Source organism: Meleagris gallopavo, chromosome 2 (genome assembly GCF_905368555.1).
Source record: "Meleagris gallopavo chromosome 2, MGAL_WU_HG_1.1, whole genome shotgun sequence".
NCBI lineage: Eukaryota > Metazoa > Chordata > Aves > Galliformes > Phasianidae > Meleagris > Meleagris gallopavo.
Window position 1 is genome coordinate 79996974 of NC_139405.1, and position 19525 is coordinate 80016498.

General features: G+C 35.3%; 1 protein-coding gene across 3 annotated transcripts in view; it reads left to right on the plus strand.

The window, feature by feature from the left end:
- COL12A1 (collagen type XII alpha 1 chain) overlaps positions 1-19525 on the plus strand; it is a 100393-nt gene that overhangs the window by 50976 nt on the left and 29892 nt on the right. For all 3 annotated transcript variants that reach the window (XM_085217786.1, XM_085217787.1, XM_085217788.1), the window contains exons 32-49: positions 2562-2691; positions 3627-3766; positions 5039-5168; positions 5670-5812; positions 6486-6615; positions 7227-7369; positions 8979-9108; positions 9305-9424; positions 9924-10070; positions 10861-10977; positions 11414-11560; positions 11841-11915; positions 12454-12593; positions 13809-13932; positions 14128-14271; positions 16232-16396; positions 17267-17305; positions 17395-17533. In XM_085217786.1, the coding sequence (XP_085073912.1) occupies positions 2562-2691; positions 3627-3766; positions 5039-5168; positions 5670-5812; positions 6486-6615; positions 7227-7369; positions 8979-9108; positions 9305-9424; positions 9924-10070; positions 10861-10977; positions 11414-11560; positions 11841-11915; positions 12454-12593; positions 13809-13932; positions 14128-14271; positions 16232-16396; positions 17267-17305; positions 17395-17533 (2303 nt within the window). The remainder of the gene's footprint in view (positions 1-2561; positions 2692-3626; positions 3767-5038; positions 5169-5669; positions 5813-6485; positions 6616-7226; positions 7370-8978; positions 9109-9304; positions 9425-9923; positions 10071-10860; positions 10978-11413; positions 11561-11840; positions 11916-12453; positions 12594-13808; positions 13933-14127; positions 14272-16231; positions 16397-17266; positions 17306-17394; positions 17534-19525) is intronic.

The following is a 19525-nucleotide window of genomic DNA, read 5'->3' on the forward strand; positions in this document are numbered from 1 at the left end:
GCACTGCTTTCAAAAAATCAATCAGCACATACAAGTCACAGATACGTAGTTGTCTCAATCAACTACGTAAAGTACCATGACTACCTCCATAGTCTTGCCTTTCATGTGCTATTGAAAATCAGAGAATTGTGTGGTATTCTTACTTACCATGCTGGGGACAGAACAACCTCCAAGAAATTGCAATTGCAAAAATGCATGCATGGGAAACATGTTAAAGAAGAGTTTAAAGTATTTTATTGTCTTTTAATATAAACAAGCAGCTGTACTGAAAGGGAAAGCCAGTACCATATCATTAGCCAACTTATCCTTCTCCATCAACGGGAGTTGTGCTGATTACCTGTGGTCCAAGAAAAACAGCCCGGGAATGTTAATTAATTCAACCTGTTTATCAAAATCAAGTGCTACTTAAAGGTGCCCTATTCCGCACTGGGAGACTGTTGTGGTTACTGCCACATGACTCAGAATCTCAGATGAAAACCACATGCATTTAGCTTGTTCCCGCAATTGGAGATCACCGTGTTCAGAAGCATATCTAGGAACATTTTAAATTAGTTGGATACTTAGGGGCCCGTGTACCCATTTCTACCCTTTTCTGAAAAATGTGTGTTTCAGTTGACATAATTAAACAATTAAATGAAATGAGGATTTGAATGCAAGATTAGTGAGAAATCATTAAAAGAATAAGGAATGGCAGCACGGTTAATTAATATCTATACTTGCTGCCACTAGAGTGAAAAAAGGGCAATCTGTGGAAATATAAGCTGTGACAAAGAATTTTAATGACTTAATTATTCACAACTGGGCGGAGTCCAGCAGTGGCAGCTGGAGAAAATACCTCTTTCTGAGAAATGCATACAGAGCACTTTTGCTCTCTTCATAGCATGTTAGTGCCTGTCTGCAAGTAATTGTCAGTCATATGATAATAATTACTTGTCCGCTTTTTTTGGTCATTACGATATTTGATTAAACTGCTGTTAGTGTAGCACTGTCCCCAATGAAATATTCAAAACCTGAATTTTTAGAAGTTTTTTTGTTTGTTTGTTTGTTTGTTTTTTTAAAGACTGGTTTGACGTTTGACGTCCTTGGCATCAGGGGAGACCACAGGTGATTTGAATACAACTATACAAAAACTACATACCAAACTGCAGACACCATCATGATTGCTCAGGGCCACATTTTGAAAGGCAAATAGATGCAAAAAATATGAAGTCAGCCACAGTAGGAGGCTGAAAACATTTATGGTTTGAAATGAGTTTTGGACACTTGAGTAGAAACAAAAAAGTTTCTTTGTAAATTAAATTAAATATATGAAATATGAAGATGCCTCCTTGCTTTCAGTTCATCATCTAAAGATATTAAGTTTATCATAAACACCAATTAATTGAATAGGCTTTGAAAATAGGTAGATTGTCTTAAAAAGGATGCTCCAGGTGCAGTTTTCAAATGTTTTAAACCAAAAAAATCTCAATACTGCCAAATATCTGAATATTATTCTTAATGTGATGAAAATCTTTTCCTTGGAGGTAATTGTAGGAACAGGGTTCTATATCTCCCTCGAAGAGGCTTGGAGCACCCTTACTGTGAAGAAAGGCTAAGAAAGTTAGAGTTGTTTAGCCTTGAGAAATCTTCAGGACGGCTTTAATAGTGGCTTTCCAGTATTTAAAGGAGACCCATAGGAAAGATGGGGAAAGACTCTTTATCAGGGAGTGTAGTGACTGGACAAGTGATAATGGTTTTAAATTAAAAAAAAGGTTAGGTTTAGATTAGTCATTAGAAAGAAATTCTTCACTATGAGAATGTTGAGGCATTGGAACAGATTGCCCAGAGGAGCTGTGAGTGCCCTATTCCTGGAGTTGTTGAAGGCCAGACTGCATGAGGCTTTGGTCAACTTGGCTTAGTAGAAGGTGTCTTTGCCCATGACAGGGGGCTGGAACTTAAAGTTAATCTCTAAGGTCCTTTCCAACTCAAACCATTCTATTATTCTATGTTAAAGAAAAATTGAAATGAAGGTCATAAATTGATTTTAGATTGATTTAGATTTTAGGTGTTTAGAAACTAAAGCATCATGTTATAAAACACACAAAATCAAGGAGAGATGATGCTGATAAAATTTTATATTAGAAGTCTGCAGAGTATTGTCATTTATTCCACGCGTGCATTCGACCAGACTGCAGCAGCTATAGACCGATTCAAAATCCATCAAAACAAATTAAGGACTCCTGCTGATTTCTTATTAATATAGTCAAAGGCAATATAGAGAAACAACTTTGTTCTGGCACAGAACTGACAGTTAATATGTAATTGTGGTGACATGCAAGTTTGGAGACTTTAAAGAATACTGGCTTTGTGACACCAGACTCTGTTTGTATTTGCTAAGATAAATATGAAAATATTTGAAAATGTTTTTCAATGCTTATTGTCAGCTTTAGTCACCAGGGGATTGGACTGTATACCACAGTGTTTTCCACTCAGCCTCAAATGATTACTTTCTTAGCTATAATGATAAGCATAAAAAAGGAGCCCAAAAAAGCATTTTAATCTTTTCTTTTGTTTTACTTTAGACCATGGTTGGTGGGCGGCAGAACAGTGTGGTAATACAAAAGCTGCAGCCTGACACACCGTATGCTATTACCGTGTCATCGATGTATGCGGATGGTGAAGGGGGCCGAATGACAGGACGAGGCAGAACCAGTAAGTAACATGTGATCTTGTTAGATTTGAAACAAATCTGATTTACTTTTCAAATCAGCGGAGAAAATGTCTCTGTGGTGAAACTTATCATGTCTATTTGTTCTCTCTCCTTTGGTATTTGGATTTCTATGACAGTATTTTTCTCCTACTATAGGAAGCACTGAGTGATCTTCTACCAGCACTTCAGGTGTAAAAAACAAATCACTATTTTTTAAATTACTTAATTGGATAAGTAAATGTATAATGAAGTTACTTATTAATTTGTACATAGTTTATTTTTGAACTTCTGGAAGGTCAAACATAACAACGTGTTTGGAGAAAAATTAGGAAAACAATCCTAATGAACTTACTGTATATTTCTAAAATAACATGCAGAAATAAAGTTTTCTTATATTTTTCTTTAAATGGCTAGCCTGGAAAAGAGAAGGCTGCAAGGAGACCTCGTTGCAGCCTTGTGGTATTTAAAAGGAGTTTAAAAACATGAGGGAAATCAACTTTTTACACAGGTGGATAGTGATAGGACATGAGGGGATGGTTTTAAACTAAAAGAAGGGAGATTTAGAGAGAGGTTGTAGATGCCTCATTCCCTAGAAGTGTTTAAGGCCAGGCTGGATGGAGCTCTAGGCAATCTAATCTAGTATTTGATCTAGTAATTGGCAACCCGAGATCAACGGGGAATTGGAACTTGATGATCCTTGTGGTTCCTTCCAACCCAAGCCATTCCACGATTATATGATCTGGTTTTTTTTTTTTTTTTTTTTTTGAGTCTCATGTATTATGATTAATGAGATTAATGAAGACAACATTTGACATGAACTATTAAACCTGCTGTTTTTTAATTTCCTAATGAGACATTGCATGGACATGATCTGATAGCAGGGGGCGAAAGAGAGAATGTGGCCCCACATCTCTGACAGTTTATCGTCCTGTTTCAGAACCTCTCACTACTGTGAGGAACATGCTAGTTTATGACCCAACCACCAGTACTCTGAATGTTCGATGGGATCATGCAGAGGGAAATCCTCGTCAGTACAAAGTGTTTTATGGACCAACAGCTGGAGGTGCAGAAGAAATGGTAAATCCTTCTTGCTAACTGTCTCAAATAAATTGCAATATATGTTTCTAGTGAGGGAAATGCTATAGAATGAAGTTGGTCTTGTTTGCCTACATACTGGCTTTTCTGTTTGTAGCTATGCTGGAGCAAGTGCAGAACACATCCATGAAAGACATTTTTTCCAATCTGTAATACTGATGTTGGATTTTATGTATTTGACCTTCAGTGATAAGTTCTTAGAACACAGATTTAATGCTACACAACTTTTTGTTTGTTTATTTCTTACGGCAGTGTGCATGACCATAACATTGGTTTAAAGATGTACAAAAAGCTGTAAAGTTAATAGACCTTGTTTCTACCCATTTTTACTGCTGTGGCAATTGGCAGACATCTGGGACAATATTTGTGAAAATGAAAAAATGCATGAGGGCATCTCATTCTAATAATCTAAAATTACTTAATTCCTAATGAGACAAAACACTCTTTGAAATGAAATTTGATACCACGTTGCAGGCTGGGGAAATATTATTCTCTTCAGATCTGTGCCAATTTGATGTGCCTGTTAAATAAGGAATATGTGAATTACCACTATGTCATAAGCATCTAGAAAGCTACTGATAAAAAAAATATTCCTTAAATACTATGGAGTTATACTTGCAGACAGAGTCGCTCATTACTTTTTCTCATTAGGTTGTTGTAGTGTTATGGGATGTTTATTTTTCTGATTTCAAAAGTGACTTAATGACTCTCAGCTGCTAAATAGTAGTCATTAAAAAGATTGCTGTAGATCTTGTTACTGACAATAGTAGAACAGGATCAGAAGTGAAAGTCAGCTGTAAGGAATTGTGCACAAGACTTGATAACCATTGTGCAAGACAGAATCTTCTTGAAGGCCAATTCTAGAAGATATCATGAAACCTATTATTTCAAGTTTCAACGCATTATTTATTTCATAAAGATTTTATCACATCTAATTTAGAAATGAGATAAGGTAAACAAGTTTATTTTTTAAAAGGAGGACAAATGGAATCTGCCATGCTGGATTGTGAGGTTACTGCTATACTCAATGACATGATAAACAAAATTCATATTTTAACGTCTCTTGTATTAAATCAGAACTAATTTGATAGTAATTGGCCTGAGAGTGATTTGCAATTTATGTTCCCTTGTGAGGTAGTAATCATGTAAAGAAAAAGCTAAAATAAGTATTAACAGTAAGGGAGATACAAAAAGCTGAATTTTTTCCATTTTCATGTAAATGTTATACCTCCACCTTTCTTTTTAAATTTTTAGACCACAGTGCCAGGAAACACAAACTATGTTATCCTCAGATCTCTTGAACCCAATACACCTTACACTGTAACTGTGGTTCCAGTTTTCCCGGAAGGGGATGGTGGACGTACATCTGATACTGGAAGAACTTGTAAGTAAAATAGTCTTTTTAAATAAAATGTTGGATTTTGTGCATGTGTGTAAGTGGCTCAAATCATTAGAAACTGAGTAGTTCTAATTAAGTTATATAAATTATCGAAGTTTAATTTTCCTAATGTAAAATTCTGTTTACATGCATAGTTTGTGGTTTTACCTCTGTAAATGATTTGTTTTCTTTGTTTATTCAAATGGAGTCTTTCAGTTCATTTATCACTTGCAACCTCAGCTCTTATGTTGTAAAGCTATCTTATAGTTTACTTACATACAACAGGAACATTTTACTTCTAGTGCCAGTAGCTGCCCTGCTGCCTGGCAGAGATGCTTGTAAAGACTAATAACTAAGATTCTTAGATTCACAGATATTAGGGTAAAACAAATAATGTCTTGAGCTGATACACTTCTCAGCTTATTTTGAGCATGGTTGAAATTAAAGTAGAACTAGAATGTGTGTAAGGAGGCTTGTAAAACTTACTTTTAATTATCCTTGGTCTAGTGGAGAGAGGAACACCAAGAAACATTCAAGTTTACAATCCCACACCAAACAGCATGAATGTCCGATGGGAACCTGCTCCAGGTCCAGTACAGCAATACAGAGTTAATTACTCTCCACTGTCTGGCCCAAGACCATCAGAATCTGTAAGTAATTTACTTTTTATGCTAGTCTTTGAAAGTGTGCAGAAGATACTGCTTTCTTCAATGAGTGTAGAAAAACAACAATAAGCTATTGAATTTGGAATAACTCCCTGCTTAGGAGGGTCCCTGCGGAAATGAGTGTGCCTACAGAATTTACTATATTGTAAATGAAAGCTTGCTTTGGTGAAATGAAATAAATAAGAGATAAGATTCTCCTACTTAAAACTGAGAATTATCTTTTATTTTACTGCAGGTAATGATGAGTTAAGACATAACCTATATTTGATAAAGTCAGAAAGAAACAACAAATATTTATTAGAAAATGTTTAATAATGAAAGTGGAAGATCAATTTTACTAGTCTGTTTCTGTATAGTGGAACAGTGTATTACTTCACAGGAGTAGGAACCTGTCAATTCGTACCTGTTAGTACCTACCAAGCTCTCCTCCCATTTGCAGATTGAGTGTTCTTTATGTATTTATCTTTTTTTTTTATTATTATTCCTGTGGTACCTGCTCTTGAATTTTTATCAGTGTTATTTGGTTATTTTAAACTTCTGTTGTTCTTGAAAAATATGCAGTTCCTGATTTCTCTATATTTTGTTTAAATTGCTCATTTTAAGGGATATAGTATAAATTGAACACTTTTTATGTAGGTGCTTTCTGTTTCTGTTTCAGATTGTGGTACCAGCCAACACTCGTGATGTGATGCTGGAACGCTTAACTCCTGACACTGCTTACTCAATAAATGTTATAGCTCTGTATGCAGATGGAGAAGGAAATCCAAGCCAAGCGCAGGGCAGAACATGTAAGAGGCAGCACTTTTGTGAGATCTGTCAAGATTAATGTGTGAGGAATTTATAAAATCACAAATTGTGAAAACCATTCAGTGTAACTCAGATAAATGGATCTGAACTATGGCTGAAGCAATTGTAGCCCTCCCTGGAAGGGGGCTTTTTGGTATATTGCATGGAAGATGGAATGCATGCATAATCACTAAATTCATTTTCACCTGGGAAATAAGACTAATTTGAATATATATGTTTAAGAATTTAAAAATCGTTCTCTAAAATGTGATTACAGTTAAATATCAATTTATCTTCCTGAAAAAAGTAACATATTAAGATGCATAGGAAAAAAAAATGTGCTTTGACTTCTGCATTTTACTCAAAAATTGTACACATCAACCTTCTAAATGTTGTTTTGCTGAAGAAACCTAAACACCACAACCTCTGTGTGACAACTTAACTTGCTTGTGCTCGGCTTGTTTCATATTAATTCCAGAAACGAAGCAAAAAGGAACTGTTTATGGTATTCATATGTCACTACTCTTTTGCTGCTTTCTCCTTTCAATCCTCGTGTTTTTCTAAGACTTGATGTGACAGGCCATCATTATACCTTCTGTATTTCTTTCTTTAGTGCCTCGCAGTGGACCAAGGAATCTGAGAGTGTTCGATGAGACAACAAACAGCCTTTCTGTACAGTGGGACCATGCTGATGGGCCGGTTCAGCAATACAGAATCATTTATTCACCCACTGCGGGAGATCCTATTGATGAATATGTAAGTGCTGTAATTCTTTTATGAGCACTGAGATTTTCTCACTTGATTGTTTAGGCTACAGAAAAACACCTGTTTTACTTGCAGTGCACTTTGGACATTTGTGGGTTTTTTGGTCATTGTTGGTAATGCTGAAAAGCCATTGTTTGTACAAATTTTTTTCTTTTTCACAAAACTGAAGAAAAATATAGAGTTTAATGAACTCAGTTTAATAAACTTTTATGTAAAAAATGTTGAAGATGTAAGTCACATCATTAATCAGAGGATTCTGAGCAAAGCCTGCTTCTTGAAACTGAGTTCAAGTAGTGTTCTACAATAAATAACCATCTGTTATTTTATACTCTATTCATTATGAAGTCAGTGTGCTAAGATACAGAGTAAACATAAGTCTGAATTCTGTAAATTGAAAAAGCATTGACAAGGCTTAATAAGAATGTAGTGGTAAAACTTTGATTCAGCGTCTAACTTACTTTGGTAAAGTTCAACATGAATTATGTTTGTGTTTAATTTCCTGCAGCTTAATGACAGCATGGGTTAATCTGGTATGTATAAAATTCTCTGAGTGGTAATAACAAAGGCAAACCCAGATCCTATGGAGGTCAATGATGGAATTCCTTCTGACTGCCATCAGCTAAAATGTAGTGTAGAGAGTACTGTCTAAAATCTAAATGCTCTACCTGTTTATATATTATACAAAGCATGCTGAAAATCACTAGTAGGAAATTCACTATTGGACTTGTTATTCAGAACACAACTAACTTTGAATATGTATCTTTATGCAAAAAATATTGGTCATTTTATTTGTAAAAATAGTAAGTCTTGAACAACTGAATTCTCTTTCAAGTAATAACGGAAGATGTTGATTGAGACATGCTATTGATCAAGTCAATTTCTGTAGTTCCAGTGCTTTGTAGCTATTTTATGGAGCACTTTTTGGATTATGCCTACCTTTTGATTAGAATGAAGCAGAAGTTCACATCTGCACCAGGAAGTTGAAGAGACTGGAGGTTGCATGAGCAAGTTTTTACATTGCTGAATATTCAGAGCTTCTTTCTCAGACCAGCTGTTGTTTCTCCTAAAAAAAATTGTATCCATGAGGATAATGATAAGTTAGAACTGAAACTAATGAGTAGTGTGACTGGATTTGTCTTCCCTCCTTGTTTTACAAACACTTTCTTCTCTTTTTGCATCTCTAAACACATTATTCTGACTTTTCCTTTCTGTAAGGAAACAGTGCTGAAATCTGGGGGAGGAAATGCAGCATCTCAGTCTAATTATAAAGTCATAGAATCCTGTAAGTTGGAAAAGATGTTCAAGATTGTCAGTTTAACCATCAACCTGACCTGCTGAGTCCCATAACTAAGCCATGTCCCTTGTAAGGGTAGGAACTGAAGGGTCAATTTGATTTATATTTTCATGTTGGTCACAATGCTTTATAGTTTAAATTAAAAAGTACTAGTAATTGTTCATAGGCTATAACTCTTAAAATATCCTGTACAACTTTATCTACAGTGAACATGAAAAACAGTCAGGTTTTTAGTTCTAGTTACTGTCATAACTGATCGGTTACAATAGTCTGAGTTTGTTTGTATGTTTCTTTTATATGTTGTAGACAACAGTTCCTGGCATAAGAAATAATGTCATACTACAACCACTGCAATCAGATACGCCATATAAAATAACTGTTGTGGCTGTGTATGAAGATGGAGATGGTGGACAGTTGACTGGAAATGGAAGAACTGGTAATTTGTTTTAATGTAAAATATTCTTTTAAAAATGTAAGCTATACATTTCTTGAGCACTCCAACGTTGTTAAAGTGTCATTATGTTTATAGTTTCTCTGAAGTGTGATTTCCTTACAGAGTTACAATATAAGTTTCTAGAGGCTCAAAACCAGTCACTAGTCTATTAAATTGGAATGCTTTTCTTTGTTTTCAGTTGGCCTGCTTCCTCCTCAAAATATATATATAACTGATGAATGGTATACACGATTCAGAGTTTCTTGGGATCCTTCACCATCCCCTGTTCTTGGCTATAAGATTGTATACAAGCCTGTGGGTAAGAATACTCATTCATTCTGAGTAGAGCACTTTCAAGGAGTAGATAATGGGAGATCAGAATAGAAATCATACATATTATGAAATGTTTGTGTTAAAAGATTTATTTATTTTCCTTTATTATCTCTTTTTGATAGAAGCTCTTGCTATCAGTATTTTATAAGAAGCACTACCAAGTACAGTGTTTCATACAGTCATATAAAGAGACTGAACTGTGTTGAATGTTTCATACAGAATCTAACCAGTGACTAGATGAAGTGAATTGAAAAACCAGACTTGTTTTTCTCTCTTTTGTACCACTTGTACTTTTGAGAATGTGAACTGGTATCCATGAGATGAGTATTGGAGAGGTTATAAGATTCATGTTTTGTAAATTCATACTTTGTTGAAGAAAATGAGATTAATACCTAATGACATGTAAAAGGAGCCAGATAATTTTGTAGCTCACTTATCATGAATCTTTCTCTCTGCGTTTTCTTGATGCTTCCTTTCAATTCAAGGTTCAAATGAGCCCATGGAGGTTTTTGTGGGAGAAGTGACATCCTACACTTTGCATAATCTATCTCCCAGCACTACTTATGATGTGAATGTTTATGCCCAGTATGACTCTGGAATGAGCATACCTTTGACAGATCAAGGCACTACATGTAAGTCAAAAGAATTTTATTGTAATCATTCTAGATACATATACTGATCCGAGATAATGTTGATTAAGACAGTATTTCTTGGCTAGTTAGAAGATTTGAATAGAGACTTGGCCCTTGGCCACGATGTAGTTTCTAGAAATGAAACAAGACAAAAACTATGCTTCAGAACAGTAATGGAAATATAATTTTAAGTAATGATTTGAAAATGTAAAATTTTCTAGTCTGCTTCCTCAAATTTTATTGGCTGTAGTTGGGTTCAGTCTGTAATTATATCCAGGATACTACAGAATTTAACCATGCAGTCCAGAAACTGAAACTTTACCTTTTCAAAAGGAGATAATTTTGTCAATACCCTCAGTTAAAAAGCTTCTTAAAGTTTCTTCAGTTAACATGAATCAATTATCCTGAGTTTTGTTGACTACATTCATTCTTTTCATACTGCCGTATATGAGTCAGATTCTGATATGTTGAAATTTTTTATTGTGTAAAGAACTCCACTTACGTGGCTGAAAAATGATAAAATGGGCTGTTTCCCAAGATGAGAAGCTTATCAGACTTTGGGTGTTTGTAAAATACTAGGCCAGTATCTGTAGGGCATATGATAATATGAAGAAATTGGACTGGAACTGCTCTTTCCTTCTGTAAATCTTAAAAAACAAGCAAACAAAACAAAACAAAACAAAGGTTCTGGAGCAGCACTGCTGATAAATATTTAAGTGTGATGTAGCTCTTTTAACATCTGTGGTGTACTGCTTTCCAAAGAGCAATTTTTGTCTTTCTCTGCTCACAGTATACTTGAATGTCAGTGACCTAACAACTTACAAAATTGGCTGGGATACTTTCTGTATCCGATGGTCAGCTCACCGGTCAGCAACTTCCTACAGACTAAAGCTGAACCCAGCTGATGGTAAGAGAATTTTTGCACTTTCTAATACATAGCTTTCGTATTTTGGTGGCGGGACCACATGCTTGGGATGGAGGAAAGCCTCCACTGTCAGTCATGCTGCATTTGATTGAATTTTGAAGGTCTGAACATATGCTGTGGTGGTGAAAAAGCTGCGAAGTGAACTACTGCTTATTGTCAAGTTAAATTTCACTAGTGGAGATTTGCTAGTTACTGGAGTTTTACATGCACTGGAATGTTGCTGGAATGTTGCTGCTTTCCTGAATGCTCCAGGGTTCATAATCAGAGCTTAATCTTAGTCTAGAAGGTTTTTGTGGGACAAGAATAAGACTGCTATCCTAACTTCCTCTCAAAAAGTCTCTAATTTCTACACTTGTACACACATTAAAAAGGGAATAGTGGGTTCTAATTTTCATTCCATTGGTCTTTGTTTTTACAGGATCCAGAGGACAGGAAATTACAGTACGTGGATCAGAAACAAGCCATTGTTTTACTGGCCTCTCACCAGACACAGAATACAATGCAACTGTCTTTGTTCAGACCCCTAACCTTGAGGGACCTCCAGTCTCTGTGAGGGAACATACAGGTAGGTAATAGATACTATGAACCTTAAGTTTTGAATACAGAACTTGTCTTGTTTCAATAATAGAGCTTGTCTTGTTTCTAGATGTCTTTCAATACTTCTTGTAAGTGTTTTTCCTCTTTCTGTCAGTGTGTCAACTGGAGTTTGAGGGGAAGTTTGTAATACTAGAAAATTTAGTGAGAAAAGATGAATCTTTCTATGATAATAAGAAAGTAATATCTAGAGTTTTCCTTAAATGAAATAATTTATATTAAACCAAATTTTTTTTTTAATTTTATTTCAGTCCTCAAACCTACAGAGGCACCAACTCCACCGCCTACGCCTCCTCCACCTCCCACAATCCCTCCAGCTCGGGATGGTATGTTTATTTGTAGATCTACGTAGTATTTTTGTAGTAGTATTTAACATTGTTGCTGCACTGCCTTAGGGTTTAATTCTATTTTTCATAAGTTTAAATAGATTTAAAGCTAGCACAGTAATTTAGGGTCTGAAGTTTGTGATCAATTTCTTAGTTGTCTCCATTTGCTTTACTGGACTCTGAAATTTCCTGGATTAGAATGGAAAGGTGAATACATACACTGGGGAAAAAATCAAGATATTCTGTAGCTCTATAGCAAATCTGTCAGCATTGCCCTCAGTGGACTTTTTATAAAAGCTGTTCAGAAAAAAATGTCATTTAAGACATTTGCATTTGATTATTGAGCTTTTCATTTCCTGCATCTTTGTTTGAGAATATTTAATAAATGTTTTTATGTTGAGCATAAAACACTTGCCATTTGATGGTATTGTAGTAGAAGTTTGCTAAATACTTGCCTTTCAAATTTTTGAAGCAATGCTCTTTATTTCGTCGTGCTATGAATGGTATATTTCAAGTGTTCCTTTTCTTGGTCTTTCAGTATGCAGAGGTGCCAAAGCAGACATAGTGTTCTTGACTGATGCTTCCTGGAGTATTGGTGATGATAACTTCAACAAAGTAGTAAAGTTTGTCTTTAATACAGTAGGAGCCTTTGACTTGATTAATCCTGCTGGAATCCAGGTAAGTTAGTTATTTCCATTGAGTACATTTTAGAAGGATGAGGCTGGAAGTGGATTACTAAAGTTGTTTGTACAGTGTGTGTGTGTATGTATAAATATATATGAAACATATGAGGTTTTCTGTAGATACTAAGGGAATCTAGTTGTTATACAATAACTTTTGGCTATCAGAAAACTGCTCTGAGGACAGTCTGAGTGTTGACTGAGGATTGTGTTTTAATTTCTCAGTTCAAGAATACTTTAAGTATAAACAGTAATAACTAAGAGGAATAGACCTCTAAGATTTCCTTGGTGATTACTGTTGTCAGACATTTTTTGTCTTACTTTAACCATTACACATTTTTTCTACTTATGTGAAGCTGGATGAGATTGCTGCCAGGGTTCAATAAATAACGTTCTTTAGCTACAAGGTTCCCTACAAATTAATTGTTGAGCATTGCAGTGATCTTTTTTCTCATGAATTGCTATGAGTCTCCGGTCTAAAGCTGAAGACCTGATACAAGAGGCAGAGAGTGCTAACATTTAGCAAATTATGGAAGTCACATACCTCTTGAATTAGTTGCAGCAATCTCTGGTTTTGAATGAGCTATTTATTAATAACTAATTTATTACTCTTACTGATTTTAAAAGAGCAATTTATTTCAATAAATATTAATGTATACATACAAAGAGATAGTTGTTCAGCACTGAGTTAGTTTGATACCATAATATTGCAGTTATATAGAATGAAAAATAAGAACATAAAATTTATATATATTTAAATTTAAAAGTGATTTAAGAATAAACATACAGTGATTATATTCTATTACTTACGGCAGGAGAACATGCAATTTTGCATATGTCCAAGTTCATTGTCATTCTGTCACCAGGTTCTTTTCGCATTTCTTAAAAATAAATGGAGGAGATTTTCTAGATAATATATACCTACTCAAAAGCAGAGAGAATATATTATAAAACTGGCTCCATAGTAATAGAAATGTCTTAATCATCCATATTTAAAATCATATCACATTTTATGCACAAAGGAAATAAAGATATTGTGTGTGTACACTGCTATGACAGTATATGTTTATGTAAATATGTATGTGGGAACGTAAATACGTATGTGGGAAAGATTTTTCAGTTATTTAATGGTTACTAATATACCACAATGCATATTTCAATTGAGTCTGAACTGGAGATATGTGACCGAATACAATGATGCATTCCCTCCCAGGTTTCATTTGTGCAATACAGCGATGAAGCAAAATCTGAGTTTAAACTGAATACATTTGATGACAAGGCTCAAGCTCTGGGAGCTCTTCAAAATGTTCAGTACAGAGGAGGAAACACACGGACAGGTAATTCCGAGAAATAATTTTATTTTTGTAAGATAAATTGCCTGATATTTCATGGACAAAGGATTAGGTTTTATGTTTTCCTGTTTTAGTTGAGTGGCTGTCACTCAACTAGTTGAGTGACTGTCAAAGTAAAGTAAGGAATTTCTTCATGGATAATGGATAATATGGCTGACTCATTTGTTGTACACTTTGCAGGCAAAGCCCTAACATTTATCAAAGAAAAGGTTTTGACTTGGGAGAGCGGCATGAGGCGAGGTGTTCCCAAGGTACTTGTTGTTGTCACAGATGGTCGATCACAGGATGAAGTGAGGAAAGCAGCAACGGTCATACAGCACTCCGGTAAGCTATTCACAATACCTAGCTATTTCATTTCCTTAGCATGTTAACCAACGCAATTTATAAGTGGTGCTTCAATCGTCTTGGAATTCTTTACCTACCATTTATGGATTCAGAAATTTATTCTGATTGTTTAGAATGACTCAGAACCACTTAAAGAATTTAGATTTTTCAGGATCAGACTTTTTCTTTCTCTATTCTCTCCTCTGTGGGAAAGTATGGCTTCCCAGGGCTTTCAAGGAGTTTTTCATGCATGCTATTTTATAAAGACTTTTGGTTACTTTTTCTCCTTGCTCTGTGGACCCCAAGCATCATCATGGAGAGTACTCCATCCTGGTGCTTTTGCTAAGCTGGGCCTGGCTTTTTGTTTTATTTGACACAGACTACAGGAGCTCCAGGGAAAGGAAGTGCTTTTTCTGGAGCTAGGTCTAAACTGACTTCTTCATTGCTTTTGAGCTGAGAAACATTGCACTCCTGCTTTAGACTGCTGAGTGTGGCAGATGTCTGACTAAGCATGTACTCTTTTTCCCTGCTCTCAGCAGCCTCTACTGAACTTGCCCAAAAGTTCTTGCATTTCACTGTATGAACCACTAGGAATGCAGTTTCTTGAATAAGATGTGCTTCCTTATGGAAATCACTGGCATGTAAACCACAAGTGGTCATCTTGTCTGCCTCTGTGATCTGGAAGAATAAGTTCCCTAGATGATTTCTAAAGATGTTTGGCTAACCTATTCATAAAAATCTCTACAGTCTCTGTGGATAATCTGCTTTAGTGCTTAACTTATGCTGATATTTGGAAAGCTTTTCCTCATACTTTACCTAAGTATTTCTTCAGGCTAATGAAGCTGCTGTCTTCTTTTCATTTCCCTAGTTAACCAGGAAAGCAATTGATATCTGTACACTGTAACAGGCCTTCATACTTGAAGCCTGTTGTCATTTCCTCTTTCTGTCTTTTTTCTAGGCTAAACAAATACAAATCCATTTCCTTCAATCTCCTGTTGATTGTGTTTTCCAAACCTCTTGTCATTTTCATTAGCTATTTTCTTCAGATACTTTACATCTTAAATATTGTGTTCAAAGTTGGACAGCGTATTTCAGCCAAAGATTCATTAGTACCGAGCACAGAGGGACAATTATTTCCCATCTCCTTTGGAAAAATTCAAAATGCAAATACAAATAGGCTTATAATTTATAGTAAATGTTATTTCTTCCTTCAGCTTCCAACCAACATTTTTGTGAAGTTTCATGTTTATTACATTTTTTTTCTTTTGGAGAAATTTTTCTTTTTAGTGATAAATTGTGTAATGGACTGTTTTTCTTCTTTCCTGTTTTCTGGTGCAATAAAAAGAAGTCAAATTATTATATGGAGAATTAGGTGGGGAAAGGGAAAGGAAGAGATGAGTCAGAAAAATAATTCTGTTAAGGGCATAAGATATGACAGAACAAAAACTTGATATAAAAGGCAAGGAGACTCCATTTTAAGGATTTGAAGAGGAAAATCACCTGACAAAGAGAAAGATTATGCTTTTACACCTGGTGATATGATTAAATTCTAGGGGCTGGGTTCTTCTAATTTTACTTTTGCCATCTAGTCTAAGGTCTAGTCTAAGGTGTTGGTACTTTTATAGTTATTGAAGAGAGCAACAGATAGGCATCTACAGAAAACAGCTTCTCCTATCCTGAAGTTTGCAAGCTAGGGAGATGAGCTGAATCGCATCCTGAATCTGTCCTTGACAGCAGTCAGTGAAGGAAAGAGGAGAAAATTTTGAAAGAAAGGTGCAAAAAGCAATTTAATCTCTCATGAACTTTGACAGAGTGAAAGGATAACCAGCATGTGTACTCATAATGAAGGCTGGATACTGGAGTGAATAGATAAGACAATGATAGCGTTTGTGAAATATTGACCTGAGAAATGGTTATGTATGTTTTACTATGTTTCAAGTAACAAATGTTATTTTTACAGGCTTCAGTGTCTTTGTTGTTGGTGTGGCTGATGTGGATTACAATGAGCTGGCCAAGATTGCCAGCAAGCCCAGTGAACGTCATGTATTTATTGTTGATGACTTTGATGCATTTGAAAAGATTCAAGACAACCTTGTCACCTTTGTGTGTGAGACAGCTACCTCAAGTGAGTAGAAAATACCATTTTCCCTTTTCCCAAACTAGTGCATTTGTTTATATACTGCTATATTGTAAATGACTTTACAATACTTCAAAAACACGTTCAAATATAAAAGTTAGGTTTTGTAATAACTACGCGTGGTTTGAGAGAGCAAAAGTTTTTTGTTGTTAATTTCGAACTAACTATTGTATTTAGTGTAATCTTGTCTGACATTTCAAAAGTATAGGTAGAATAAAACAAGCAATAGTCAGAAGTTCTGCTCTTTACAAGGAAGTAGAATGATGTCTAATATGAACTGGGGGACACAACCGGTCTCTTTACCTTTGGTCCAGTCTTCTGTAAGAGCATGGGTGAAGTGTGTGATGCTGTTTCAAAATGATTGAAATTAAATGTCAATTGTTTACTCAAGAGTTATCCTTCAATGGCAAAAAAGAAAAATTCTCAAGCCTGTCATGTGCAACTCTGTGACTCCCTAACTTCTTCATCCGCTGGATCCTTAGAAGCCATATAAATCTGCAGTTTTTCTCTGTGATTCTGACAGCTAATATGCAGCCTGACTCACGCCTCTAATATTTATGGAAAGATTGAGTCATTATGCCCCTTTCTTCTTAGGAATTAAACTAAAAATATTTTGGGGGCTCATCTGTTATCCCATACAATTTGTCATGGTAGAAACATCCAACTAAAAGTAGTGAGTAAAGGTTTTAGCAGTTCATCTAATGTAGAACAGAACACAATGTGACAACTGTAGCAATAATTGGCCAAGAATTTATATTAGTACAGAATTTTTGCTAAAAAAATTGTCTAAGTATGTACATGTTCATATTGTGGTAGGGGTTGTATTTATGAACTTACATGTTTTTTCATCTCTTTTAGCTTGTCCTCTTATTTACCTGGAAGGATATACTTCACCTGGTAAGAAACTGCCTATATTTTGCATAGGTTCATTTTTGTCTTATACAGCTCTACAGTGTTTTTGTTGTTTTTTCTTTCCTGATTTAAAGGTTTCAAGATGTTGGAATCATATAATCTGACAGAGAAGCATTTTGCTTCTGTGCAAGGCGTATCACTGGAATCAGGCTCTTTCCCAAGCTATGTAGCATATAGACTCCACAAAAATGCCTTTGTCAGCCAGCCAATACGGTAAGTAAATGAGGAGGACTCAGAGCAAACAGGTGGGGAAGAATTAACAGAGTTTGTAACTAATAGCATTAGTGTCTCATGGAAAATGCATTTATTTGATGTTCTTTTAACTGAAATCCAGAAAAAATACTCCAAAGAACATCCATCATTGCTCTTGTTAAATACTTATTTGCTTCTTCCTTCGCAATCTGTTCACTGTTAATCCAGTTGCTTTTTGTTCTTTTATTTGACACTGTCTTTCTTAACCACTCTACTTACTTACGGTATAGAGCCTGGCAAAAGGCTCAATTGAGCAACAGCCTCCTCGGTACAAAGAGCTCTACATTGTCAGTGGAAAATGGTTTAAGTGTAGTGTGGTAAACTTCACTTTTTGCAGTAAGCAGCACTCTGATACCATTGATTTAGGGTCTCTTGTAGCTGAATTGCTATATCTGGTGAACGAAGTGGAGATTTAAAGGGCCTGTAGTCTTATAGCATCTAACAGAAGGTAATGTGATCATTCCTTTCAACTATCACATACACTCCAGAAATTTAGCGGTTAGTTTTAGTAGGAGGAATCAAGTAAATCCTTTTCTTTTACATTTGTTCCTCACCCTTCCACTTAAGCTTAAGTTTCAGAAAGGACCTCCTGAGTCAGAGGATATGCCTAAAAATAGACTATTACTCCTATTTAATTTAATGAAAGTTATTCTTTTTTGTTGTTGTTATTGTAAAAGCCTTTGAAATCTTCTGCCAGATTGGATCAGATCACATGTGTAGGCTTCATACTGGAGTATATGAAGTAACAATTTCTTTTTGCTGGCCTTCTCAGCTCACAACTTTAAAAGCTGAGGGTGGACTAAAGGACTTTTTGAATTTATTGATGTGCTTGTACAGTTATGGGAGTGATCCTTGACAGCCTGGATTTTTACAGCTAGGGAAATACATATAACCCCAGTCAATGGTATCTTGTTTAGCAATTTTGTTAAATTAATATAAATCATGCATTAAACAGGATAAGTAGGATGACAAGAAGATAATAAAAATAAAATAAAAAAACCCTTTCTGTTTATTTCAGGTTATTTAGAATGTTTTTATGCAGTTTATTGTCTGCTGTAGAAGTGGAATACACTTGGCAGAGTATTTTGGGCACTTAGCTTTCATAAGAAGCCAGAATATAAAATTCACTTTAGACTGAGTCAGCAAGGCAATAAAAGCATCCTGATCCTACTGGCATAGCTATTTCATATTTGACATAACTTGCTATCAGAGATATAAATAGAACGGCTATATCTACTTTATTATTTTCTTTCTTTCACTGTGTTGTGTGTTATTGGTTTTTGATATGACTGTAATTGGAAAGCGTTCCTAACCATGTGGGTAATTAAGTTTTGCCTAAAATATTCATGTCAAGGTTTCTCTGTTTATGCTCATGATGCCAAATCCCTCTCTCAATTCCAGTTTATTGGCTAAGGAGACACATGATCTATCTACCTTTTTGCAGCTACTTTCCTGCACTCTGCATGTCTCCTTCAAAAAATCCCAGAGGCCATCTGCTGTGTATTTTTATTTATTCCAAGCTTTATGAATTTTTTATGTCTAACAATCTGAACATCACAAATCTAAATTTCAGCAGCCACCAGTGGCTGAGGTGGGGCCCAAATACATCACCTGTTGCAGGGAATACATTAAATGTTTCCTTCATTGCCTCTGTTCCTGAAAGCCATTGATAGTTAAACAGAATATTTTCCAATGCATGTCTAAAATAAGCCAGGTGAAATAAGACTACAGATTTTTAGAAACTTACCATCAAGGAATTCAAAATATATGTTGTTTATGTAGATCTTACTGCAAGAATAAATCTCCCAGGGTTCTTGGTCACATTCTGGCCCCCATAATCATGATGCCTCAACGAATTTAAGATAGGCTGTGAGTTCACTTAGCACTTTTTTTACAGAGAGTAGTTAAAATGCACAATTTTGTTAAACACTGTTATTTCCCCATTACCCTTAA